This window comes from Diadema setosum, chromosome 5 (genome assembly GCF_964275005.1).
Source record: "Diadema setosum chromosome 5, eeDiaSeto1, whole genome shotgun sequence".
Classification (NCBI taxonomy): Eukaryota; Metazoa; Echinodermata; class Echinoidea; order Diadematoida; family Diadematidae; genus Diadema; species Diadema setosum.
Genome location: NC_092689.1, coordinates 45,956,689 through 45,984,325, shown reverse-complemented (window position 1 = coordinate 45,984,325; position 27,637 = coordinate 45,956,689). Strand labels below are relative to the sequence as shown.

Here is a 27,637-nt window from a genome sequence, read left to right as displayed (position 1 = left end):
CACAGTTGGGAGGTACAATTGACAATAATTATGCACACAATGTAGGCCTACAGTGTATTCTAAAGACTTTTCAGGAAAGAGGGGCATTGTCTGTGTGTGTGTGTGCGTGTGTGTGAGTGTGCTCTTGGAGGCTGTGTCATATCAGCAAGCTTTAGATCTGCTACGTGAACACTAAAAATAACACTGCCTCCCAGGTTGGACAATGGGAACAGGCTGTCTCGCTCATGTGCAGGACAACTTTTTTTGCTAGTAATTAGCATCATATTACTGTTTGCAGCACAGATCTAAAGCTCGCTATTACCTCAGCTTGACTAGTACTACTTTATTGCATATCTTTTGGAGGTTCTTCATGTGGTTCTTCAAAAGAAGGGACTCTAAACAGGGTATTCAACTACAGATCTGTTTGTATATAATATTTGCTGCATTGATGAAAGTCCTGAAGGACTAAAACTGTAAGTTATGGATCATGACCGATGTGTTGGCTCAGTAAGTAGAGCGGCTGCCTCACAATCGGGAGGTCGTGGGTTCGAACCCCGGCTGCGTCATACCAAAAGACGTTAAAAGATGGGAGTTGCTGCTACCTTGTTTGCCGTTCAACAGTTGAAAAGGTTAGAGCAACGTCGATCTGGCGCTGCTCAGTGGCTGCCGGGCCCACGATCAATTGGGCAAAAAAGAATTTCCATTTTCGGACAATAAAATTTGGAGTTTATATCCGAAACAATTATTATTATTATTATTATCATGTAAAAATATGTTCTTGTAAAGTTACTGTAAAAACAGATACGTATATGTGTATTTTAATTTCACAGATATCTTGATAGCAGAGATTCACAGAATTAAAATGCATGCAAAATTTTTCTTTACACTATAATGCATTGGATTCCAGCACTTGGCAATTTGCGAAAATTTCATGCCGTGAAAAAGGTTTTTAGCTTCACTTTGTGAAAATTTCATAGCATGAACATTTCTTCCTTTGCAGTACAATAGCTAATTCTTAGTTTTCATTGAATCTCCCAACTACAGTGTAGAAATCATGGGCTTACGAATAGAGTAAGCTTGCTTGCTACATTGTTCTATTGACTTTTTGTATTAGTCATGCAGGTATTATGGCATGCTTGTAGATCTGTGTGTCATGGTGTGAAGTTCGTTGCTCAAACATGTTATCATGCTGTCTTGAAGATGATTAGACCTACAGTTTGTTTGATATGTGTCAGCTAGTGAGATATGATTAGATATTTTAACTGAGAGGTATTGCTGGTGGGTGTTGCCCTAATGTTTATCTTAAAGATAATAAAAAGTTTTGGTACCTCAAAAGTTTCCCTGAATTTCCTTGTCTTGGTTTGTGTTTCACGTTAAAGTACGTTGTCTGTGAGAATTACTCGCCCCAAAGTGCTCTCATGTCTTAGTAATCATGCAATAATGGTTTCGTACCAGAGCCGTCGCCGTACAGCGTCGATAAATATTGTACGAAACCACTGACTGCGACCAGCAGCATGCAGCCCATTGTACGCATAGCTAACTGCGACCAGCAGCCCCATACGCATAGCGTAATGGGGCTTCGCATTGTAGCATTCAGGATCATGACAGAATTAGTATCGCGGGTAAATGTCAACTTAAAATCCCAAAATTTCTTCGATTTGAAGACTTACCAATTACGTTGAAGTATTGAAAACAGGCTTCGAACAACGTTTGGTTCTGCCAATAGTCCCTTTCTTTTCGAATTGATGACTGAATGTGACTCAGTCGAGAGGACCTTGGAAGAGCTACATACACTGACTACTGCGGCCAGCGCATGCGCACACAAACATCTTATCCGTTGATGGATGTGAAATTTGTGCGCATGTGATGTGTTCGCATGCACTGGCTGTAGTATTCAGTGTATGTAGCTCTCCCAAGGTCCTCTCGGCCGAGTCACATTCAGTCATCAATTCGAACAGAAAGGGACTATAGGCAGAACCAAACGTTGCCCGAAGCCTGTTTTCAATACTTCACCTTAATTGGTAAGTCTTCAAATTGAAGAATTTTTGGGATTTTAAGTTGACATTTGTCCTGCGATACTAAATCTGTCATGACCCTGAATGCTACAATGCGAAGCCCGATTGCGCTATGCGTATGGGACTGCTGGTCGCTATACGTATGGGGCTGCTGGTCGCAGTTAATTGCATGATTACTAAGACATGAGAGCACTTTGGGGCGAGTAAATCTCACAGTGTTAGTTATATGAAAGGTACTTTAACCTGAAACACAAACTAAGACAAGGAAATTTTTGAGGTACCAAAACTTTTTATTATCTTTAAAAGATTCCAGATATCAGTTGATATTTTCAATAAATATGTGATGTATTTCTTTTTGCTGGGTTGATGTGCATTCTCAAAGTGGATGTCCATGATTGTGTAAGGACCCCATTGCCTCATGAACTGGGTCAAGTCAGCAATCACTCTCCCATTAAAAAGTTCCAATTCTTCTTAGCACTTACCTGTTGTATGAATTACAATGTACAGTTGTAAGTTTCAAGGACTCCCAAATGACAATTCTATTATGTACTACATGTACGGTACGTTATCATTTTGTAGGAGCCATCAGTAAATGAAGCGTGAATATTAGTGTATTTGGAGTGTCTGAGCTCAGAGTTCAAGATTCTGTCAGAGATTTCATATAGTGTGTATTTAGTGGCACAGAATGTTAGACAAAACGATAGTTATCTAAACTGAACCAGGGGTGTATCCAGGAATTCTGTAAAGGGGAGGCGCCTTTGCAAAAAATTAAGGGGAGGGCACGCACCCCCATTTTTTCTTTTTATTTCTTTTGTTTTAATCAAAAATAAACAAAAAGATACAAAAACAAATTTATATCTCACCTTTCTGCACCAGGAGTGTCACTGTGTGATAGACACAGCACATTGAAAGACTCCATCATTTTATTATTATAGTAGTAGTTAGTAGTAGTACGTACAATAGGTGTAGTAGTAATAGTAGTAGTACTAGTAGTATTATCATTACATGTTTTTTTTTTAATCATTTTTACTTTGATTCAGAGTTAGTATCAGTGGCCTTTGCTCAAAGCTTGATGTTGCCACAACTATTTCATGATGGCATGAAGCGATGAAAAAAAAACCCCTTTAAAACCCTAGTTGTTTACACTGTGTGATATTCATACTGGAATTATATGCAGTACACTGTAGCTTAGCTTCAGCATTAACCCAATGCATATGTAGGAAGTGATGAATTGAAGTCTAGGGGGATTTCAGAAACTTGAATGTACAACATAGGAAACAGCCTGAGGAAGAATGAAAGAGAGAGAGAGAGAAAAACAAACAAAAACAAACCAGAGTATACTGTACTATGTACACATACTGTACATTGTACAATGTGTGTAGGGTAATAAATGTGACACTTTTATACAGTGTAGTTCAAGCTAATAAAGCAGTCAGTAACTTTAGACCTACAGGATGACTCAAATCTATTTCCCACCATTGATTGTCACTATCATGGAAGTTAATTTCCTTTTGGTTCATGGTTTATCGCAAAGTGTGTGTGTGTGTGTGTTCAAGGTTTGCCAGTGTGACTGTGGGTATAGATTAAAATGTATAATAATCAACAACAAACTCTTCCATGCTGTGTTCAATCAATCATGTGTAACATGTAGAAACCTTGTCTACAATATATTACAATGATGGCTTTATGATTTATTTATGATGGCTTAATCTTATCATAAGTAGCAAAATCCCAGCATATGCAGTTTAACCCAGAGTATTGCTTCAGTTTTACTAATTGTTTTTCTTTTTATTAATTTTTGTCTGATCTTAAAGGAGGTGGTACTATTGTACCTTGACCAAGCAAGGTACCAGGTCAATGAACTATGCTCTGGACTGGAAGCATGGCAGGTCATTGCCTATTCAGTTGGCATTACCCTGATTCTAACATGGCTCTACAGTTTCCTTGTCCATCCCAGACTCAGTAAGTTACATATCTTGCTGTCAAAACTTTGAAATAGCATGGTTTACAAGCAGCATGGTATTATGCTCCATACAAACATATCACGATATCAGTTTAACTGTATATAGTATCATGTACATTGTAACAATGTTCACATGCTGTTTGGTATCACAAAGACCCCAAAAAGTTGCAGGGTTGATTTTCTAGCCAGAAATGTGTTATGAGTCTACTTGATTTTGCCTTGTCTTTTGACAATTTAAATATTATGGAAGCCTGTTCTTGTTGAAATTTTTATTTCACAAGTTCATTTTTTTTCTTTTTGATTATTATTACTTGTCTCTTTGATAATTCTTTGAAGAGATTTTGTTTTTCACCTAGGCTTAAGTTATTTTTTTATTTTCTGAACCTGGTAAATATTCTTTTATCAAAACTAAAGTTTGGAAGCATGCACAAGTAAATGTAATTAAGTGAGAATAGTGTTCTTCCTATTTAATAGTGTACATTTTGTATTCTTGTTCTCAGTATTGCACCCATTAGGTACCAGATAACCCTGCAGGAACTTACTTGTCAGAATACTTTTAAAAACAAAACAAAAATGGAATAGAACATGCTCAGTGATATTCAGCGCAAAAAAAAAAAAAAAAAAAATCTGTGTGTACACTGCTGAGCTGAGTCAGTTTACTTCAATAGAAGCTGAACTACAAACTTCCTTCTCTCCAAAATAATATTCACAGAGCTTACATTTTCTGATCACTTATTTTGCAGTTTGATGGGAACATCGCATTTTGATGAGTTATGTTCAGTTTCATGCTTCTCCTTTGAAAATCAGGCCTACACACAAAAATATCTATCTTGTAACTTTCTTGTATTATTCATGATGCAAGTTTACATACAGTGGGGTTTGTGGTGAAAAGATGAATCAATTGATGTGTAAATGTTACAAAGGCTGTGTCATAAGACATTTTGCTTGAACTTTGACACTTAATGACATTATTTGCCATTTGCAGATGAAATGAAAACCCAGCTTTAGTGCTTCAGAATTGTTTTGAAATGTGAGTTAGGGGTAGAAACAACCACTGTAAACATTTTAATAAATTATAGTCAATATTAAAATATTGTTAACTATACAAAATGTGAACAATAGTTATAATATAACTGTTCCTAGACTAAACCATCTACCGTTATGGTATAGTGAGAAAAATAGTGATATCTCTTTATATTTTAGGCTTTATTGCAAAATTGTTATTTGGTAGGACATTTTGTGATACAACTGACCTATACATACTATTATGCATCAAATGTGATAACTTGAACATTTTTCAAAGAACTGCCCGCAGTGGTAAACAGAACCTTTAAGAGAGGGGAGTTTTGACATACTTTTATGATAGATCTAGTTACTTAAAAGGTGGTGGATAAGAGCAGCAAAAAACTAAGTCAAGAATAAAATACTACTACAGTTAAAGTGAAAAGTGACACTTCATGAATCATTTTAGTTTTTATCATTTTGTTAAATGGGGGAAATATTAAGTTCAGTACATGCTATCCCTGTATAGCCTTGAGACTGTGGTTATATTCATATTTAGTACATTGTATGTACATGTCATTTCACTGTTTGCAGCTCTGAAGGAAAGGATTGTCAAAAACTTCTTCAAGTTCTTTAGAAGTCTTCCATATGTCAAGGGCAAGGTTTGTTTTTCTATTCTTCTACCCACTAGACATTGCTAATTACAACTTCTGAAATGACTCACTATCAAGAGTAATTGTGCCATGCAACATAGTGCCAAAGAACTTTCCTGACAGTGCATTGATTGAAATTTAATTTAAAACCAGGAATTTTTGTGTGCATGCAATTTTCAGCATTTCCGTAGGATAGAAAAGGCGTGAAGCAAAGCCTTTGTAAATTCAGCAAGAAAGTCTAATCAGCGTTTTGTTATTTGCTGTTAAATTTTCCATTGTGTAAATTGTATATTAGTGAATTCATTTGAAAAAGATATCGTCTGTTGAGAATGAGAAGGGCGTTAAGTTGTCTCGAACACTATGGGTTTTGTGACAACTTAACGCCCTTATCATTCTCAACCGACGATATGATAACAATTCCTTTTACCGCGCAAAGAGGTTGAAAGATCGATCCATTAGGTTAGTGGTCAAGACAAATGATGTGCCACGTTCCCATGCCAAACTCAGTCGATGGCTTGCCAACATTGCATATTTTGCTCAAATGCACAAGTGCACATAAACTGATCGATGAATGGCTCTAAGCCATGACACTGACACCATCCTAGCCATAGCTTTGTCATGAAATTTACGTCACAGCAAAACTTGCAATTTTCTCTACAATGTTGCTGTGCTGCAATTCTAGCAAGAATTAAAAGAGTAGCAAAAAAAGCTGCTGAAAACTGCTTATCCAATGAAGGCGAGCCAATGAAGTAAAATGGAGTCAAAAGGGGCCTGAGCTTTCGATCCTAGCAGAATCTTCATCAGAGGCAAAATGACAAACAAGCAGGGAAAGCAATCACATATAAGGACTTCACACAACAAGAACAGACAGGGACAGGCTGGGTACACAAAACAAAGAAAACAAAGGAGAGGGTGGGAAGTCATGGGCAAGGAGCCCAACAGGTAAAGGGAGGGGGATTAGAGCAGGAGGGTGGACAGACAAAAGGCGGAGGAGGGTCAGTAATGAACATGAGGATCAAGGGGGCAACCATTGAAGGAAAGGATGAATAGGGAGGCAACATCAAAGAAGATAAGGAACACCAGAAGGATAAAGAAAGGGAAAGAGTGAAAAAAGCAACAGCAAGGGAAGGGGGGGGGGGGGGGCTGAGCAAACAGGGAGCCCTTAAGGTGTACCAGGAGGAGGCAACAAAAGGAAGTAATCAAACATATCAAAGTATATACACACACAGTAATGGCAAAAATGACAATGAAATAACAGTAATGAAAAAAAAATTAGAATATATATATATTTTGATAAAAGAAAGGAAATAAAGCACGTGAAAAACTAGGGGAGAGAAAATTGTATACATGTATGTAGATAAGCAGGCAGGGCATAATAAGCACAAGTATGTATAAACAAACAAACCTAGTGTGTGTATGTGTAGGCGGAAAAGGCTGCATAAAAAAGACTCGGGCTAGAGGAAGGAATCAATAATTGGGAATAAAAGGGTCTGCAAATAGAAAAAGCGCAAAGAAAGAACAAAATGACACGAGATATGAAACTCGTCACACTGAGGACGAGTTAGGTGATACGTTTGGGGTCATCAGATGTCGGTCATCTGTGATCGACAAAGAAAAGAATGTGATATAGGCACCTTGAATTTATATTGAGCGTGCATGCAAAACCGTTTCTCTAACCACTCGGCCACGGGACATCCACGGAAATGGTAAGGAAAAAAAAAATGTATAGATATTACAGGGGGAAAAAGTCAATGCCCACTCAACAAACGTGGCCGCGTGAACATGTATTGCATTGCTAGACGGAAATGCGGCCTTGTAACGACTGATGTCGCTATGCCATTTCTGGCAATTTGGGAAAAATACGTCCCGTAGACATAAAACCTATAATCGGCTGGTTTTGATACTTTGCCTTTAATCACAATTTTCAGTGTGATGACGTCATCAAAGTACGAAACAATGACATGGTCTTGAAAGACAATTTTTAAAAGTACAACACCTCCGTCGTCGTCATTACATACTATGATCGGTTTGACAAAGTCAGCCTGCAAAATTTTGCAGCAGTCGAAGCAATGTGGTCTCCAACACAAAAAAGAGGGATATTGCGTGTGTGCGTGTGTGTGTGTGTGTGTGTATAGGTGCGTTTATACGAACGTGATTTCTACATGGACGAATATGTAATACACCATTGAAGAAAAAAAAAAGTAAAATAGCTAAGTATTTTGTTTCGTGCTCTTGTGGGGTTCGAACCCGCACGTGTGCAACCTCACGTCTCTGAGACGTCGCCTTTAACCACTCGGCAATATGTCTCGACGAGAAAATATGAACAACGTAAACTTATGTATGTGAAAGATGAATCAGGAATCGTTTCGTCCATTCTCATTTTCAGTTTTAAACTGCAAAATTGTCAACCTGATGAGATTTCAAAGAATAAAATGCATGATTACTGCAGCTTATTGTCTCAGCTACAACATACTTAAGTTTCAGAAGAAATGAAACAAAATCAGCTGAGATAAAGGTGCTTAAACATTGTCAAGTCAATGCATGGTTTTGCATCTTTACCTTTGATCACAATTTTCAGTGTGATGACGTCATCAAAGTACAAAACAATGACATGGTCTTGAAAGACAATTGTTCAAAGTACAACACCTCCGTAGTCGTCATTACATACCATGATCGGTTTGACAAAGTCAGCCTGCAAAATTTTGCAGCAATCGAAGCAATGTGGTCTCCAACACAAAAAAGAGGGATATTTTGTGTGTGTGAGTGTGTGTGTGAATAGGTGCGTTTATGGCCCAAAACCACTATTTCGGCACAATTGGACAATCACAAAACGGGAAAATTAAAGTTGTTAGAATAGGTTTCATTTTTATACCAATCCACGACACAAATATTAAAGTTTGTAGTTGAAAAATATGAACACATAATTTTGCCTTATTTTTGTGGTGTGATAATTTCTTTCATGGGGCGTAAATTTCATCATGTAACATACGTTACCAATGTCATTCTATTTCAAATGCTTTAAGATTGGTGACTGCAGTCTATGATTGAGATAATTATGCGTCAGATGTGAAGTATACCATCGGCTATCATGTTTGTAAATGGTGCCTGCAGATGGAAAGGATGGCAAATGACCTGTATGCTATACTGAACACAGCATGTCCTATTGTCTTAAACCTTATTTCATATAATGTTCATTTGTTTTCTCGATAATTTGATGTCAGACTTTGAAAATATTTTCAACATTTATCAGTCCCAAATTGCCAGCCAATTCTTGAGTATCATCAATGAAACATGTGAAACTATGTGCTCAAAAATATATTCGTTAGATTCCATGTAACGTATGTTTCACGTTGATGTAACGTAAGTTACAAAGATAATACTACTACATGTGCAACTGATTTTGGTACATTTTCTTTCTGGTTTTGGTATATATTCATACAATAATTTCTCGTCAACTCTAAGTGAACGCATGTTATAACACGATGTCGCAATATTATGGTGATACAATTCGCAAAAATGACAATTAAAATAGTTTAAAACTGCAAGACTTTATAACATGTCCGCGTATAAACTCTGGAGTAGAACAGTAATCCGTAACTGTTAATATTTTGAAGACAATTGGCTTCATACTTATGAAGTTATGGCATTGAAATGATAAGAGTTGGGAACATGCTGTTTCGTGACTTCACGGACGAAAATATTCTCATGATGTACCTGTAATGTAAAACAAGTGGTGGGTAACGTAGGTTTCACTTCAATTTTATCATAATGAAAGTTTTCGTATGCTTGACGTCTTGTAACTTGTTATCTTCATAATGTCTTGTAACTTGTTATCTTCATGCTGTTGAAAGATATGTTTCGAATCCATAAGTTTGCAGACTCCATAACTTTGCTGTCGCAACAGTTACTCTATATGCAGGAATAGTTCGAAAAATAGCAGTTGCAATGCAATAGTATTCACAAAATTTGTAACACTTGTATGAAACAAGAAACGGCAGAAACGAGATGGTTACTCTGTGCTTCATAATGAACAATAACGCCGTATTGCTTGTATTTAAAATGTCTGAACTCGGTAAACAAGAGATAGGGAAAGAAGGAACCAAGAAATGTTCTTTTGTTAATTAGATAAATGACCACTTTACTAAGTTAACTATGGAAAATGAGGTCTATGAAATAACGTCAAATTACACAGTTGCATTAGCACAACACTGGGTAGGATGAATGAAATTGTCATTAGTAAAATGATGTACTCGATTTTCCTTGTTATGTATGCATAAGACAGTATAATCCACAACGATAACAAGAATAACAAGTCTTCCATTAATAATTCTTGCCGTATCTTGAAATTGTCTCCTGGAAAAATATTTTTGAATCTTTCAAAAGAAAAGTAAAAGGACAAGTTGCTATACATGCACAACAAAGGTACTGATAATGATTACAGGCAGGCCCGTAAGTAGGATTTTTATGGGGTGGGGGATGGGGTCAGAGTTAGAAAAATCGACCGCTTCCAGTTTTAAACACCTGACAGGCAGAAAAATAAAAGCTTCCGTGCCATTTTTTATTTTGTTTCATTTCTTTTGCCGGGTTTCATCGACTGACAAGCAAGAAAAAAAAAAAAAAAGAAAAGAAAATTGAAATTTGAAAAAAGGCCTCAGCTCCATTTTTTGCAGTCAGTACAAGCCCAATTTCATGTGTTTTTTTTTTTTTATTTATTTCAAACGGGGGAGGAGGATTCCGCGATTCATTTTATTTTCTTTTTATTTCCTTTTGTTTATATTTTGACTGCAAGCAAAGGGGCGGGGGACCCCGAACCCCCTCCCCTATAGTTACCCTGGTAGGGTAAATTAAAAAAAAAAAGATGTGTGACTTTGCTTCTTTTCTTTGTCAACTATATATGCGACGGGTACATGTTTTTTTTTTTCTGGAATATTTGCTTAGAAATATGCTTTTTTGCCAATCTGATTGCAGCTTATACGTTCCCTATATATGGGGGTTTTAATCTTAGCACTGCTCTTCCCCGTTGCAACTGTATTAACTTCAACGAGAAGGAAGAACAAAAAAATGTTGATGCCTTAAACATAACTTACTGAAACATACATTACTTTAATTATCATCATTATCATCATTATTATCATCATTATCATCATTATTATCATGTAGTCCTGATCTATGATGGTATACACAGTAATAGTTAAAATTACATTTCTTTAATGCACTGTATTTTTGTTACCTTTTCTTCATTCAAAATATGTTTTTCTTCACTTTGAGATCATCAACGATAATATTACAATACAATTTTGAGTTAATTTTCTCCGTTAAAAATAGTCAGGTAGTAAGTCACCATATTGGTGTATGATAACCGGAGATAAATATAATGAAATACGTATTTCCCTCCGGAATTCCTTCAACGATAGTTCTAGAACAATTAAATGTTATTTTTATCCACGCACATTCTCTAAAATATCCTTTTTCAATGACATGAATTGAAACTTACGTTACCAAAACTAGAAACTTACGTTACTATATTAATGCAGGGACATGATCCACTAGTTTTGAAGTAGAGATCTGCGTAATCTCTAATTTTATTTGCTATTCATTGAATTTTCTTAAAACAATGTTAAATTCATTGTTTATACCTGGAATATGACATTAAACCCAAGTTGAACATCAACGCCCACCAAACAATTAAAAAAAAAAAAGATACTATGATTATGTCCCCTTTTACTGTGTCCTCCAAACAAACAAGAACATACGGCTGTAAATGAATTTGATGTGTTTTTGATGGAGAAACTCATCAACATCATAACTGCAACAATTAAATTGTCTCAAATTAAATGGGCTTTTCCGTGGATAGTCTGTTATCAACATGACAACATCTTGAAACTTATGTTACCAAAATTTGAAACATACGTTACTTCATAAATTGAGTGATTTATTTCAAAAGAATAAACCCGTACAGCAAAGTAATAACTGGATTTTTACGGTGGAAACTACTGACTTAATAAACACACAATAAACAGAAGTAAAGCATGATTCTATAAAAAACAACAACACATTTCCAACAATCGAATACCTACTCAGTTTTTCAACACATAATGTAAAGGTATTTTGCGCGCTGTCAATGCACAAGATGCCAGTGAAAGAAGTTGCTGAGCTATCCCATGACCTCAAATCACGGCACGGATTCGAGAAATGTACATTTAGATGGTAATTGATGGTGTAAAGCTTTTTGTCATTTGGCAGTAACGTAAGTTACATCACGTATGTTACACTTGTGGATTAAATCGTATAAGTTAGCAACATAATAATGAATCTTTTGCCACCCATGGGTATGAGGACAATCTACTCCATTAGTCTCAACTCTAGAACAATCATTCAGAGCCATGCACCTTCATACTTTTTACAAAGATAATAACGTATGTTACTTCTCTTAAATCAACCTTTTTAAAATCTATATTTGCGAGATTAGCAGTCGCATGTCCGTCGAAGCTGAGTGATGAAATATTTTTTTAACATAAACTTAGACCCCTTTTGGTCAGAAAAACAATACAATTTTGTAGTACTCACTGTAATAGGATAACCAAGTTTGCAGTACAAAGATGGTAACGTATGTTTCAGCAGATCTGGTGACACATTTCCATCAGGTATTTTGTTGTTAAAGAATGGTTAGCTTAAAAAGTTGTGTTAGGTTTTCATAGAACCTTAAGCCACTTTTCTGAAACTGTGAGTAAGCTTCCTCGTTATGCTCATATTTTCCCACAAAGTTGAGAAAACACAAAAAATCATCGTTGGCGACATGCACTTTTAAGCCTGTTGGCCGAACTTAACCCTCCACCAATGGCTTAGTGGTATAATCTCGCCTTCGAAATGATTTTAGTTTTTGTTTATATGTCCCTTGGCATCACATAAAATCACAGGGGCATTTTGAAAGAGCTTTTTATCTCTCCTAGGTGAGTAGGAACATAAGCGACACGTTTTTTGACCAATTGCGCCGAAATAGTGGTTTTGGGCCTTATATACGAACGTGATTTCTACATGGACGAATATGTAATACACCATTGAAGAAAAAAAAAAAGTAAAATGGCTAAGTATTTTGTTTCGTGATCTTGTGGGGTTCGAACCCGCACGTGTGCAACCTCACGTCTGTGAGACGTCGCCTTTAACCACTCGGCCATACGTCTCGACGAGAAAATATGAGCAACGTAAACTTATGTATGTGAAAGATGAATCAGGAATCGTTTCGTCCACCTTATTTTCATTTTCAGTTTTAAGCTGCAAAATTGTCAACCTGATGAGAAGATTTGAAAAAAAAATGGAAATGTATGATTACTGCAGCTTATTGTCTAAGCTGTACAACATACACTGTACTTTAGTTTCAGAGGAAATGAAGCAAAAACAAGTGAGGTAAAGTTGCTTGAGCGTTATCGTCATTGCATGGTTAAAAAAAAAAAAAAAACCCTCCCATAGACATAACACATAATCTTCGCTGGTTTTGATATCTTGCCTTTAATCACAACTTCTAGTATGATGACGTCACCACACCGGATAACATCGACATAGACTTCATAGACAATTGTTCAAAGGGTAACATATTCATCATATGTTGTCAGTTTGGTATTGACAGATGTTGTTGTTGTTGTTCTTTTGGATTGTGGAGCTCTCTGCCGGGTGGGCAATTTGCTCCAAAAAATATAATTATTCAGATATGCCTTAAATTAATTATAAAACCTAAAATACTTTAGATTATTTACAAAAAACCTAATTACATTTATTTTTATATTTACAATGATATATTGACAGAGAACATGAGGCAGCCACTAGTACCTGTGTGAAATTATTATAGGCATGGTTATCAAATTCCCCTAAAATTTCCTTATAATTGCTTTACTTTTACACAGAGTTAAGTTATCCCTTTAAACTCATCACAGTTTGATTGAAATTATTTACATTATTCATCAATACCTTATTCAGTTCCAAAGCTGATCACGTTTGCTAATTAATTAAGATTAATTGTCTAGAATGTGTCATATGGCCAACCTGTATACACACGTATATACACACACACACACAATGCTAAATGTATGTATCAAACCTCTGTAACACAACTCTGAACTAACTGTAGGAATTATCGCTGCACTTATCATCCATACTTTTGATCACTATCTGAATCTCCACAAAAACCACTAAATGACAAATAATCATCAATACAGAAGACTGACTTAAAGGAACAATTCAAATACCTTTTTTTACAATGTATAGCTTGTTACATGTATAAATCAGCACAAAGTAACCACAACTACATTGCTTTACTGAATTGATATGAACAAATTTCACTCAAACCTTTTTTTTTTTCACTCCCCCTCTCCCTCCTCTTCACTTGTGCTTTCCGTGATACTCACGGTTCTACTTTATTTACTCATCGGTTTCAGAGTGATACATCTCGTCAATTTGCTTCTGCTGTATACTGTATATACTTTGCAATAGAACACTCTGCCTTGTTCCTCATATCTTCAGTTTGTATTGATTACCTGTATACTCATACACACGATTTATTCCTCATATACGATTTGTTCCTCATATCCTGTATACGATTTGTTCCTCATATCTTCAGTTTGTATTGATTACCTGTATACTTATACACGATTTATTCCTCATACCTTTATTTGTATCGATTATCTATATACAAACCCATGCACGATCTTTTCCTCATTTTTATCTTTGTTTGTATCGATTATCTGCATACACATCACGGTGCTTATTACACCAATCTTGGTTTCGCAGACTAAGGTGGGGAAGTTTCCATCACATCCCGCATTGCTTTTCTTTTTTTCTTTTTTTTGTATTTCAACTATTTCTAGTTTCAACTCTTCAACCTATTATCAACTTTTCTAGTTTCCATTTGAGAGCGGTATAACTACAACGCTTCTTATCCTTTCCCACATAGTTGTTATTACATACCCATAGGTCACTGTCAAGCGCACTAAGATCTGTACAGTTTCGCTTCACTCCATAGCTATATACTCTGTCTTTCATTCACCGAACAGTGGACTTTCCTAAGCACGGAGATTAGCCCAGATACTCACTGCAAGCTCCTCTGAAACTCTCGGGGATTTTCTTTTCTTCCCTTAGCAATAACAATCCGTTTTTCAGCACACTCTCTTCCTCGCATTTTCCTAATCCCTTCATCCGTGAATTATAGGTCCAATCAGTGGTAGCAGTATAGGTCGTCTCCTGTGCACCTGTCACAGTCCCCTTTCTCTCATTTTCTTTGTGTTTTTCCAGCACTCCAATACAATCACTACAAAACATAGGCTCAGCTCAATCCAATCCATCAAATATGGAGGACACAGAAACGGAACCTGACCCTGACCCCAATGACACTATGTTCACTCCTGTCAAAAGAAAAAAACGATCCCGAAAAGACACCATATCACTCAAAGACAACAAAGATGAATTCCACACCCCCTCACGACCGTCAATCTCACTTTTTGTTACAATAACCGGAGTTGATAAAATCATAACTCAATCCAACCCTATCCAAGTAGCAAGGGAAATCAACCGCATAGCAGGACACGTCCTACAAGTACAACGCCACCCCAAATCGTTCGTGATTAAATGCGCCAATTCAAAACAAGTACATTCTTTCTTAGCGACAACCAACTTCTGCAACACTTCAGTCTCCGTGACCAACACCAATACCCCCCTCACCTTAACAAAGGGAGTAATAAAGCGCGTTCCAGTTGATTTATCAGACGACTCAATTCATCAAGAATTACGGGATCAGGGAGTCACCGATGTACGCCGTATTTACAAAAAGATCAATAATACTCGCTCTGCCACATCTGTTGTCATTGTTACTTTCAATCTCAAATCTCTTCCTTCAGCTGTATCATTAGGGTACGAACGTTCCGAAGTATCGACGTACATTCCCCCTATCACGCGATGCTTCAGATGCCAACGATTTGGGCATGGCATCGACACCTGCCGGTTCAAGCTGCGATGTGTCAGGTGTGGTGAGCCCCACCAACTTGACCAGTGTCCCATCAAAGGTACCCCTCGATGCTTGAGATGTGGAGGGCCCCACAGTGCCGCTTATGCCGGTTGCCCTGAGTACAAACAGGCAAGGAAAATACAGTCAGTTAAAGTACTAAACAAGTTATCTTATGCAGATGCGGTCCAGCAAGTACGGAACTCAACACAACCTGCCCATAACTCTCCGCCCGAAAACCCAACAGCTTCTCAAGTCATCTCAGACCCCGTCACTCTCCCCACGCCGATTAACCAACCCTCTTCTTCCCATACGAACCCATCCCTTACTGTTACATCGTCTGCCACCCCTCATCCTCAACATCCTCCCGCTACAGCCAAACACTCATCTCAAGTCCTCCCAACCCCAAATCTTCCCCCCACAAGACCCTCGACTTCAGACGCTTCTACACAGGTAGATAAGGTCAACCAGTCTTCGCAATGCTCTCCTGGTTCTCCACTTACAGTCGAAAACCTGGTCACCTTCCTTGTTTTTGTTATCAATAACCTAGAGACTGCCAACTCGAAGAGCAACAGAATAAAGCTAACAGTACAGGCCGCCAACACCTGCTTCGGCACTATAATACCTCCTGAAAAAATCCATGAGCTGTTAACATCCATTTCTCAATAATGGATATACAGCTGCTCTGTTTCATACTGTTTTCCCTTCCCCTGTTCACTATGCAGTTCACCCTCTGGCAGTGGAACGCCCGTGGAATATCGTCCAACGGACACGAATTAGTTTACCACATTAACACCTCAACCGATCCCCCACACATCATTTTGATTCAAGAGACTTGGGGTCATATACACACTGATTTTTCTATTCCTCGTTATGTATCCATCTGGCGTCACCGTCCCAACTCCCGTAGAGGAGGATGCGCCATTTTCTTACACTCCGGTATCGCACACGACATCATTAACTGCGCCCCCTCGCTCGAGGCGCAACAAGTTAATGTTTTGTTAGGCACCGCTAAATTGTCTATTGTTAATTTTTACAATCCATTAAAAAAACTTACATCAGATAACCTCAAAGCATTAACCTCCAAATGCCTCCCAAATTTTATATTAGCAGGTGATTTTAACGCTCACCATCCTATGTGGGGCGGAACCACGGAAGATCATAACGGGAGACTGATAGCTGATTATATATTATCCAACAACATATCTATATTGAATGATTCCTCCCCTACACGAATCAATATTTCACGCGGGGCATCGTCTTCGATAGATTTAACTCTCTCAAGTCCCTCTCTAGCCGCACGATGCAACTGGTCTGTCTCTACTACCACTATGGGAAGTGATCACTTCCTGATCAAATGTGATATAGCACTTAATGCACCTGTACCCAACATCACCCCCACTGATTTCAGATTACCTAAACCATCCCTATCCTTCCACAGGGCCAACTGGGAGCTGTTTGAAAAGGAATTACACAATACTTACAAGATGAAAAATGTTGACATTGAAAACATTTATGATTTCTACAACTTTTTTATTCTGTGCATCCAGAAAGCAGCGGAAACCGCCATTCCAACTAATAAAATAAAAAAACTTTCTCCTAATCCGTGGTGGAACTCAACATGCACCCAGGTTATCAAGGCTAAACACAGAGCTAAAAGAAGATTGGAAAGCTCATACTTATATTCTGATCTCTGTGATTATCTCAAAGCCTCCGCTCTGGCGAGGAAAACGATTAAATCTGCCAAACGTGCTCATTTTGAACAGTTCTGTAATACATTAAACCGTTTTACCCCTCTCTCTACAATATGGCGTAAGATTAAAATACTTTCTAATAACCGCCAGCATGGCACGACTTTCCCTCCTCTCCATATCAATGGTTCTCTTTCTTCTGACCCTCTAACTATAGCCAACGCTTTAGCAGCCTCATTCTGTGAGAAGTCCACCTCTTCACATTTCTCAACACGTGAACTACCCACTACGGCTACACCGAATATCATTCATGATAACAACACCCCATTAAATTCCCCCTTTACACTCAGGGAACTAAAAAGAGCCATCCGCATAGCCAAAAATTCCTCACCTGGAGCTGACGGGATCAACAAAGCTCTCATATCCCACCTGACTGATAGCATGATTCATTCGTTGTTACGAATAATAAATCACATATGGGACACTTCCACCCTACCACCCCAATGGAAACACTCTATCGTTATACCCATTCTGAAACCCGGCAAGGATAAGCATGACATACGTTCCTATCGTCCCATCTCTCTGACTCCATTCCTGTGCAAGATCATGGAACGAATGATATCCAGCAGGTTAACCTATGTCATAAACAAACACCATCTGGTATCTCACACTCAAATCCGCTTTCTTACCTCATCGCAGAATAACCAACAACCTTCTTCTTCTTGAATCAGATGTCCGTAAATCCTTAATCACTAAACATTACACCGCAGCTATTTTTCTAGATCTCAGCCAAGCATTCGACACCGTCGACCACAACGCTCTCATTGCCAAACTCCAATCCATCGGACTACAAGGTAGATTTCTTGAGTGGATTCGCAACTTTTTAGACTCGCGGACTATACAAGTACGCATTGATTCTTCTCTGTCCGACACTTATCACCAAAATATCGGTCTTCCTCAAGGAAGCGTTATTAGTCCAATTCTCTTTACTCTTTTCATCAATGACATCTCTTACTGCAGCAGATCCAGTATATCTCTTTACGCAGATGATATAGCGATTTGGCGCACTTCCACCAACCTACGATACATCAATTTCAAATTACAGGTGGACATCGACAACATCGCCTCTTGGCTGAAACAATGGGGCCTCTCTTTATCAAGCAATAAATCCAAAGTAATGATTTTTTATCCACGATCAGTTGCCGCCAGTAATTTCAATATACATGTATCTGATACTCCTTTAGAAATTGTGCAAAATTACAAATACCTCGGCGTCATTTTTGACTCCTCGTTATCGTGGTCATCTCATGTAAATTATATACTGAATAAATGTAATAGACGCCTTAACCTTATTCGGTCTGTATCCGGCACGTCCTGGGGCGCTGATACTAAAACCTTGTTATTATTATATCGTTCATTAGTTCGCCCCCACCTTGATTATTCATGTGAAATCTACAATTCCATTTCCCCAACACTCGCTAAGAAGCTGGACTCAGTTCAAGGCCACGCCCTACGTATAGCCACTGGTGCTCTCCCCTCCACCCCACTACACTCTCTCCAAGTGGAATGCCATGAAGCTCCCTTAGATATACGCCGTGAGAGGGCCGCTTTCAACTACTGTGCTTATCTGTTTTCTCTCTCCACCACTCATCAAGCTCGGGCCGCCATCTCGGACTGCTGGCAGTTTGCCACTGTCAAATGGCCTGAACACAAAAAACCGTTTGCCCTCCGCACTTCATATTTATTTCCCACTTTCAGCAAACTCATCCCGCTATCTGACTGCCCGTGTCCGCCATGGTCAATATTATATCCAACAATCGATCTCTCCATTCATGACCACTGCACAAAGACGTCCCACCCTGAAATGCAAAGACAAACTGCTCTCCAGATAATCAACACTACCTATGCTAAACACCTTCATCTCTACACAGACGGCTCTCACGACCCCACCAGCAACAGGGTTGGTATTGGGATTTATATCCCCCGCCACGAAATAAAAATCCACGAAAGAATCTCCCGCATTTCCATATGCCGTGCTGAACTCACTGCAATTTTAGAAGCTCTAACTTGGCTAGAAACTTCTTCTCCACAGAAAGCTGCAATATTTTCAGACTCCCTCAGCGCTCTGTCTTTGTTAGAAAATTATTCCTCAAATAAACACGACCTAACTTGTGATATTTTATTGAAATGTTCAAACTTATTATCTAATGGATTTTCCCTTTCCCTAGTCTGGATCCCCTCACATTGTGGTCTAAAAGGTAATGATTGTGCAGACTCTCTCGCGAAGAAAAGTCTAAAAAAAGATTACATAACCATCATGATCCCTCCTACCGTTTCTGAGATTAGACATTTAATCTCGACAAAATGTCTGGACGCCTGGAACGAGACCTGGCGCACATCCACCCATGGTCGTCATCTATACTTCATTCATAGTAATGTCAAACAGCTTTTCTCCATCGATTGTACCTGCCGCCGAGACGAAATTATCATTCACAGACTCAGAATGGGTCGTGCTCGACTCCCTGCTTTCTTACACTTAATTCACAAACACCCTAATGGCCTTTGTCACACCTGCAACGCCCCGGAAACTGTAGGGCACTACCTGCTATACTGCTCACGTTTCCTAAAACAACGTACAACATTAGCTCAAAGATTACATAAATCTACCCTGCAGCTGTCTGATCTTTTCTCCAACCAGCAGTCCATGGACCACCTGCTTCAATATGTAAAAGACACAAACCAGTATTTCACAATTTGATATCTCTTCCCTTTTATCTCTATGCCACTACCAACATCAATTATACCTAGGTATGATGTTTGCATATATCTCAAACGTCTCCGTGCAAGGGAGAACTCCATACGCATACATGTACCATCGATATACTCAATACGCCTTTGTTCTATTCCGATACCGTCGTCATATTCAACACCATCCTTAGTTCTATATCTCTATTCTTTCTCTTCTTCTACACTTGATCTGCATTTTTCTCTCAGGTTAACATTATCAATGGCACGTGACCGACGGTAACGCTTCTTTTAATTGTGATCCATTTTTACATCCCATGCATGTAACCTTGGTAACGGGCTGACCCTATGTCAGAGAGAGGAGCTCAGCACCCTCCACCCCCCTAGCTGTCTGTCTTCTCGTTCTATCTTCACCCTTTCCGCTATTCTTCTATCAACACTTCTCTTCCACGATGTCTCTGCCTACTAGGCTAATAATAATTAACACCTAGGCCGATAAGACAACTAGAGGCGCCTGACCCCGGGAAAGGCCAAGACATCACCGGCGTCGGCGGGCGGGTCCTATACCTGCTTTGCCGACGGGAACGGCGTAACCCTGCATTTCTCTCGATGCAGGAGTAGGCAGATGACATCATTTCCGGAACCCTGTCCCCTTTCCTTCCGATGTATATATATCATTGTAAATATAAAAATAAATGTAATTAGGTTTTTTGTAAATAATCTAAAGTATTCTAGGTTTTTATAATTAATCTAAGGCATATCTGAATAAATTATATTTTTTGGAGCAAATTGCCCACCCGGCAGAGAGCTCCACAATCCAAAAGAACAACAACAACAACATCGGAGTTGCACTAATTCCAAATAAAATGCACGCTTTATCTGCACAAAATAAATATCATTTTGTTACAATATACTATGATCAGTTTGAAAAACCCAGCCTGCAAAATTTTGCAGCAGTCAAAGCAATGCGATCTCCAACACAAAACAAAGGGATACTGTGTGTGTGTGTGCGTATAGGTGTGTTTACATGCGAACGTGATTTCTACATGGGCGAAGGTGTAGTATTCCATTTAAGAAAAAAAGTAAAAAAAAATAAAGTATTTTCTTTCGTGCTCATGTGGGGTTCGAACCCGCACGTGTGCAACCTCACGTCTCTGAGACGTCGCCTTTAACCACTCGGCCATACGTCTCGACGAGAAAATATGAGGAACGTAAGCTTATGTATGTGAAAGATGAATCAGGAATCGTTTCGTCCACATTCCATTCTCATTTTCAGTTTTAAACTGCAAAATTGTCAACCTGATGAGGAAATTTCAAAAAATAAAATGCATGATTACTGCAGCTTATTGTCTCAGCTACCACATACTTAAGTTTCAGAGGAAATGAAGCAAAATCAGCTGAGATAAAGGTGCTTAAACGTTGTCAAGTCAATGCAAGGTTTTAAAAAAAATCACCTCCCATAGACATAACACATAAACTTGTCCGATTTTGCTTCTTTACCTTTAATCACAATTTAAAGTATGATGACGTCATCAAATTTCAAAACCATGACATGGACTTGAAAGGCAAATGTTCAAAGTACAACATATTGTGTATCTGAATTTGGAATAATATTGAGCTTAAACAACAGAGATACGAGCAAATGAATGTCAGAAACAGTACCTCAAAAAAATTCCACTTTTTTGATTTCAGATGATGATATTATGACGTCATAATGTTTTATGGAAATATTGATACTTGAAACGTTAATTCCAATTCATATGCTTTTGTAATATGCAATAAAAACATAAGGTCACCGGATGTTTTAAAGAGCTATGGCGAAATAAACAAAGACATGTTTTTCGCTATATTTGCACATAGACGCGCACACGAAATTTCAACTTTGACGCCAGTGCATTCCTTTGTTATATGTCAAAATTGATCGGAAATCAGTGGATATTGTTACTTAATGTATCAGGAATCCAAATCTGTCAAAAAATGTGCATTTTCATGTTGCTTACGCGAAAATGCGCGGACGGACGCGTACGCGCGGAACGCTTGTCTGAAACTTCGAGATTTCCCATTGGAAAGTTGTTTTGAGCCTTTTAAAAGTTTGACGCGCGCATACGCGCGCGTAATGATGTCCTAGGTAATTAGCATTAAAAAGTAAGATAGAGCGTAACCTGAACTTTATGTCCACCGAAAATGATACAGAAATGACCTTTCGTTATGAAGTTATGATCGATCATGTAACATGGTCCGAAAATCACAAAATGGCGCCTAGATGACGTCATAGATATGTTACTGTCATGAAAACCTTATTGTGGCTAGATATTGTCATGAGACATGTTGACTGAAAATGTCATGTTATTCCGTAATGTCATTCTTGAGATTCTATATTGACGACACAAAATTGTCCAGAAAGAAAGAAGAATAAAAAGAAATAAAGAGAGATTTTGACAATCACAATAGCTGATACGCTGATAGCGTATCACCTAATTAAAAAATGAAAAAGAGAATAATAATGGTGGTAATAATAATGAAAAAATAAAGGTGGTCAGTCATTTCCCTCCTGGATGTTGAGGCCATGTTCCATCATATTCCCAATTATTGATTCCTTCCTCTAGCCCGAGTCTCTTTTATACAGCCTTTTTCCGCCTACACATACACACACTAGGTTTGTTTGTTTATACATATACTTGTGCTTATTATGCCCTGCCTGCTTATCTACATACATGTATACAATTTTCTCTCCCCTAGTTTTTCACATGTGCTTTATTTCCTTTCTTTTATCAAAATATATATATTCTAATTTTTTTTCATTACTGTTATTTCATTGTCATTTTTGCCATTACTGTGTGTGTATATACTTTGATATGTTTGATTACTTCCTTTTGTTGCCTCCTCCTGGTACACCTTAAGGGCTCCCTGTTTGCTCAGACCACCCCCCCCCCCCCTTCCCTTGCTGTTGCTTTTTTCACTCTTTCCCTTTCTTTATCCTTCTGGTGTTCCTTATCTTCTTTTGATGTTGCCTCCCTATTCATCCTTTCCTTCAATGGTTGCCCCCTTGATCCTCATGTTCATTACTGACCCTCCTCCGCCTTTTGTCTGTCCACCCTCCTGCTCTAATCCCCCTCCCTTTACCTGTTGGGCTCCTTGCCCATGACTTCCCACCCTCTCCTTTGTTTTCTTTGTTTTGTGTACCCAGCCTGTCCCTGTCTGTTCTTGTTGTGTGAAGTCCTTATATGTGATTGCTTTCCCTGCTTGTTTGTCATTTTGCCTCTGATGAAGATTCTGCTAGGATCGAAAGCTCAGGCCCCTTTTGACTCCAAGAATTAAAAGAGGTAGATGGCTTTGAAAAAGGGATTGTTTTTCAAAAGCGCTTGTGCATTGCGGTTTTAGAATAATGTGGAATGGGATGGGGTGGGGGGGGGGGGGGGGGTTACACCTTGACATACAAAAAGTTTAACCTGTTGAGGACGAGTCCCGAGTATACTGTGTACGCGGGCAAGCATCTATGGGAAGTGTGTGTTGTAGCATTATCAAACCGTCCTCAATGGGTTAAGTGTAAGTGAGGGGGCCATACTTATGGCAGAATGTAGTGATTGCGTGAGAAACTTGAGGCATTCCAGTCAATTGCCTGCTGCAGAGGAATCACTCTAACATGTCTTTTGTCATCCTCGATTTTATACATTCATTTTTTCATCGGACTGTTAAGATCAAAGAGGAGATTGACAAGAACATTGCTGGGATTGCAAGGGATCTGTTTCCCTTGAAGCCAGGAGATAGCTATGTCCTTCAGCTTCCTGCCAAGGGACTGACCAGGGAGGACATCATGAACAAGGTCAACAAGTCCTACAAACCTATGAGTAAGTCTTACCGACTGATTTCATAGATACTTTGCATCCTTAGGGAAATATTGCACATGTTTGTAGAAGGAAAGTAAGCAGAAAAATAAACACACTACCGGTATATGAGTGATGAAAAATGATTGCCGGTATACAGATTAAACTGCTTCACTTAATATATACATTGTTATGATGCAGTATAACTTCCTATCAAAGAGAGGTACAAATTGTAATGACTATCTTTTGTAAGATTATTAACTTCTGAGATTTCTTTCAGGATTAAATGAATTGTATTTGTTTATAGGGAAGAGGAATTTTATCATAAGAATCTTCTACCTCTGTTGCCTTCAAGGTTTGAATAGGTTTACTCTTTATCTGTTCAAACCAGGGAAAGAAACACACTGCATTTATGTCTGTGAATATTCATGAGATACTGTATTTATAATTATGGCTGTAAATAACTATGGCATGTGATCATGACAGTGGGGCAGTAAATCTAATCAGTCTACTAGTTCCTAAAACAAGGCTGCTCTTCTTCCCACTGTGACGTTATGAAGGAATCTACAGAATTGAACTGAATTTGATGCAAGTATTTCCATATCTGCCATAGTAACAGGAAATCTTTGCCTGCCTGAAACTAGTAGAGTCACCAAACTGCACTTTTGATGTACAGTAATACTTTTAGATTTTCCAGTACTCTTGCATGAACAGAAAGCTGTCACTTACAATTGTTGATGTGTACTGCTAAATCCTTACACTTTCTGATAATTCTAGCATTTGAAATGCAGTAGGAGGACATGTTATGAATATTGCATTATGCCTGCTTATACGATATGAAAAGTTGTAATTGCTCTGTATATGCAAGAAATTATGCTCATTGATACAGCAATTATTCACATTCAGAAAGCTTGTAAAAGTTCTATGACTTTGCTGGACAGTTTGGTTTATTTTATTTTCATGCAATTGAAGTACATTTTGTAGATGCATTAAGCACACAGACACATACACACACACACACATACACACACACACACACACACACACACACACACACACACAAACAAACAACTTGCACGAAGACAATCAGCTATGTGCTGGTCTCTCAAATTGATTAGGCCACTCAAAAGATTCAGTACTTCATGTGTGAAGAGTTAAAGGACCTCACTTGTCTTTCAGCACTGGATTGTAATGTAAACTACAGACATGGTATATGTTGCTTCTTTGCAGAGGTAAAAACAAATGTCTGCAAACCATTTGAAATGAAAAGCATATATGATTTACCAAACCATGAACTCTAATTTCCACCATCACATCTGTAGGTAGCATTGATTGGAAAGGAGGCAAGGTTTCTGGGTGTGTGTATGCCGGAACAGATGAAATGGCCTCTCTAGCTGCACAGGTTAGTAACAATAGTTGTCGTGTGAACTCAAGTAATTACACTGTAAGTAGACACTGAATACCATATCCACAAAGCGCTTGGTTTTTTTTCCACTGCATTCCTTCAGTGGCAATTCTTTTTCAGAAGTTCAGGATGTACTTGATTGTGCAGGTATGAAATAAACATGATGAAACCTGTTTAAAGAGGTTATTAGCTCTCAATACATGTTTCTCTATGCTTCCCCAATAAGAATATGGCATAGGTCGGGTTTCTCATGTGAGCTCTGTGTGTTAATGTGTGAACTACCTGCAATAATTCAAGTGTGAAATGTAGATTTTTTTTTTTTTTTATTAAAGCCACCTACTCACCACATACACACTATCATACAGTATGTAATGTAAAAGCATGTGTTGGGTTAACATTAATCTTTTATTCCCTATGTATGATATCCTTTCACATTTTTTCCCCAAATATGTTTAATGGCGCTTCATTTTGTAGTTATTCTGTTTCATGCATCTACAGTCAATTTATATATTTTCTCATAATGTTTCCTCTTCTCTTCTACATGTTCTAGATGTATGAGGACTTTGCCTGGACCAACCCTCTGCACCCAGATGTCTTTCCTGATGTACGTAAGATGGAGGCAGAGATCGTTTCCATGACACTGAAGATGTTCAATGCCTCCAAGTCTGGATGTGGAACGGTGAGTGTATCAGAAAACTTGATATTGATATGATTTGTCATAATCATAGTGTATGATGTCTTAACCCTAAAAACACTGGGCTATTTTGGTAGCTCGAAAGACTGGGGGGGGGGGGGGGGCTTGGGGCCCCCCTTAAGATCTCGGCCGTGGATCGCGCAATTGTTTGCACAATGGTAGTGTGCGATGTAATCTACAAGATCGTATATTTAGATTTTACAAAATAGTCTTCTTTTATTTTATTTTGATTAATTATGCTAATTTATGCGAGAAATCAGACTCTTTGATCTAAATCAGTAAATAAAGCTCCAAAAGTGCTCATTTTTGGTCTAATTATTCTTTGTGGCATTCTTAGCAAATGTAGTTGAAAAAAAATTCGGTATCAAAATTAACTTCTTATTTATTTTATTGTTTTATGAATTTCTTATGTATTTCTTTGTTTTTTGACCTTTTGATTTTGTTGTGTTTTTTTTTTTAATTTGTGGCAGACACTTTTTGATGCATAATACTCCTAAAACAAATTAATTCTAGCCATTGAGAGTAAAAATAAGCGTATTTTTATGAACCATTTGAAAAAACTCAATTTGCATTGACTTTGTACACAAAATCACATTTTTGAGCCATTTTCGGCCTCACGTGCATGTACAAAAAGTTATGTAACTTCAGAAAACAAATTTGGTGTCAAAATGTGCGGGAAACTCGAAAGAAAAAAGTCATAGAGCATCGCGGCGAGAGCATTGCGTGTTGCAGAGTAATCGCGCGAAATGTCGACGAGGAGGCCTTTTAGGCCCCCCCCCCCCCCCCAGTCTTTTTAGGGTTAAGTTTGATGTTCACAAAGACAATTTAGGGAATGAGTGCTTTATCGTTGAAGTGTCATATGATTTTATAGTGGTCTCTCTGAAAGGGGAGAAGGGCGATGTTTCACTTTGATCAGTTTTTAATTTGTTTCTTCTGTCTAGTATTTGTTTTTTCTTTATTTTTTTTTTTTTTTTTGTCATTATAATCATACCCCAAAAATATTCAGAGCAGTACTCAGTTAACTTGTGCCAGAAGATATATCAGATTTAAAAAAAGAAGAAGAAGAAAAAAAAAAACACACCTCTTGACTGGGTATTAAGAATGATAGTCCAGGCTAGGCTCCATAGAAAGTGCACCTAACCTTGTTTTTTGATATATACAATGTTTTTTGATGGTTTCTTGTCAATTCAAGGGTGCTGATTCCAAATCCGATTGATGCCACTCGCGTAACCTTGAGCATTTTCGGCAAAATGCAAAAATGCAAAATGGCCGCCAGATATGCTAATTTGGCCATGATAATCCCAGTTATGTCAATTTTATGACCAATTATTCCATCAAAATGTTTTAAATCTTTGTTCCTTGAGTGATTCTACTTACACATGCAAGAAATTTTTCATTTGAAGAGGTACATTTAGTATTTTAAGCTTATTTTCAATTCAAAATGGCCGCCACTCCTATACTCATGTACTATACGAATAGCAAAAAAAATATGCATAGAAATAGAAGACGAATTTTCAGTCACATACCTACGCTTTTATCAAGTTTTGCATGTGCAATGCAAATCTGATGAGTGCCACTAGCAGAACAAGCTAACAAACAAGCAAACAAACAGAAAATTTATTGTTTTTTAGGCTTATTATAATTTCTCTTAATACAAAACTTCAAAAAGGATGCCACT

General features: G+C 38.0%; 1 protein-coding gene across 1 annotated transcript in view; it reads left to right on the top strand.

Annotated features, from left to right (window-relative positions):
• Positions 1-459: 459 nt before the first annotated feature.
• LOC140228963 (sphingosine-1-phosphate lyase 1-like) overlaps positions 460-27,637 on the top strand; it is a 49,444-nt gene continuing 22,266 nt past the window's right edge. Inside the window, exons 1-6 of the mRNA XM_072309224.1 lie at positions 460-486; positions 3,809-3,956; positions 5,554-5,621; positions 23,734-23,884; positions 25,183-25,262; positions 25,816-25,944. Of these exons, the coding sequence (XP_072165325.1) occupies positions 460-486; positions 3,809-3,956; positions 5,554-5,621; positions 23,734-23,884; positions 25,183-25,262; positions 25,816-25,944 (603 nt within the window). The remainder of the gene's footprint in view (positions 487-3,808; positions 3,957-5,553; positions 5,622-23,733; positions 23,885-25,182; positions 25,263-25,815; positions 25,945-27,637) is intronic.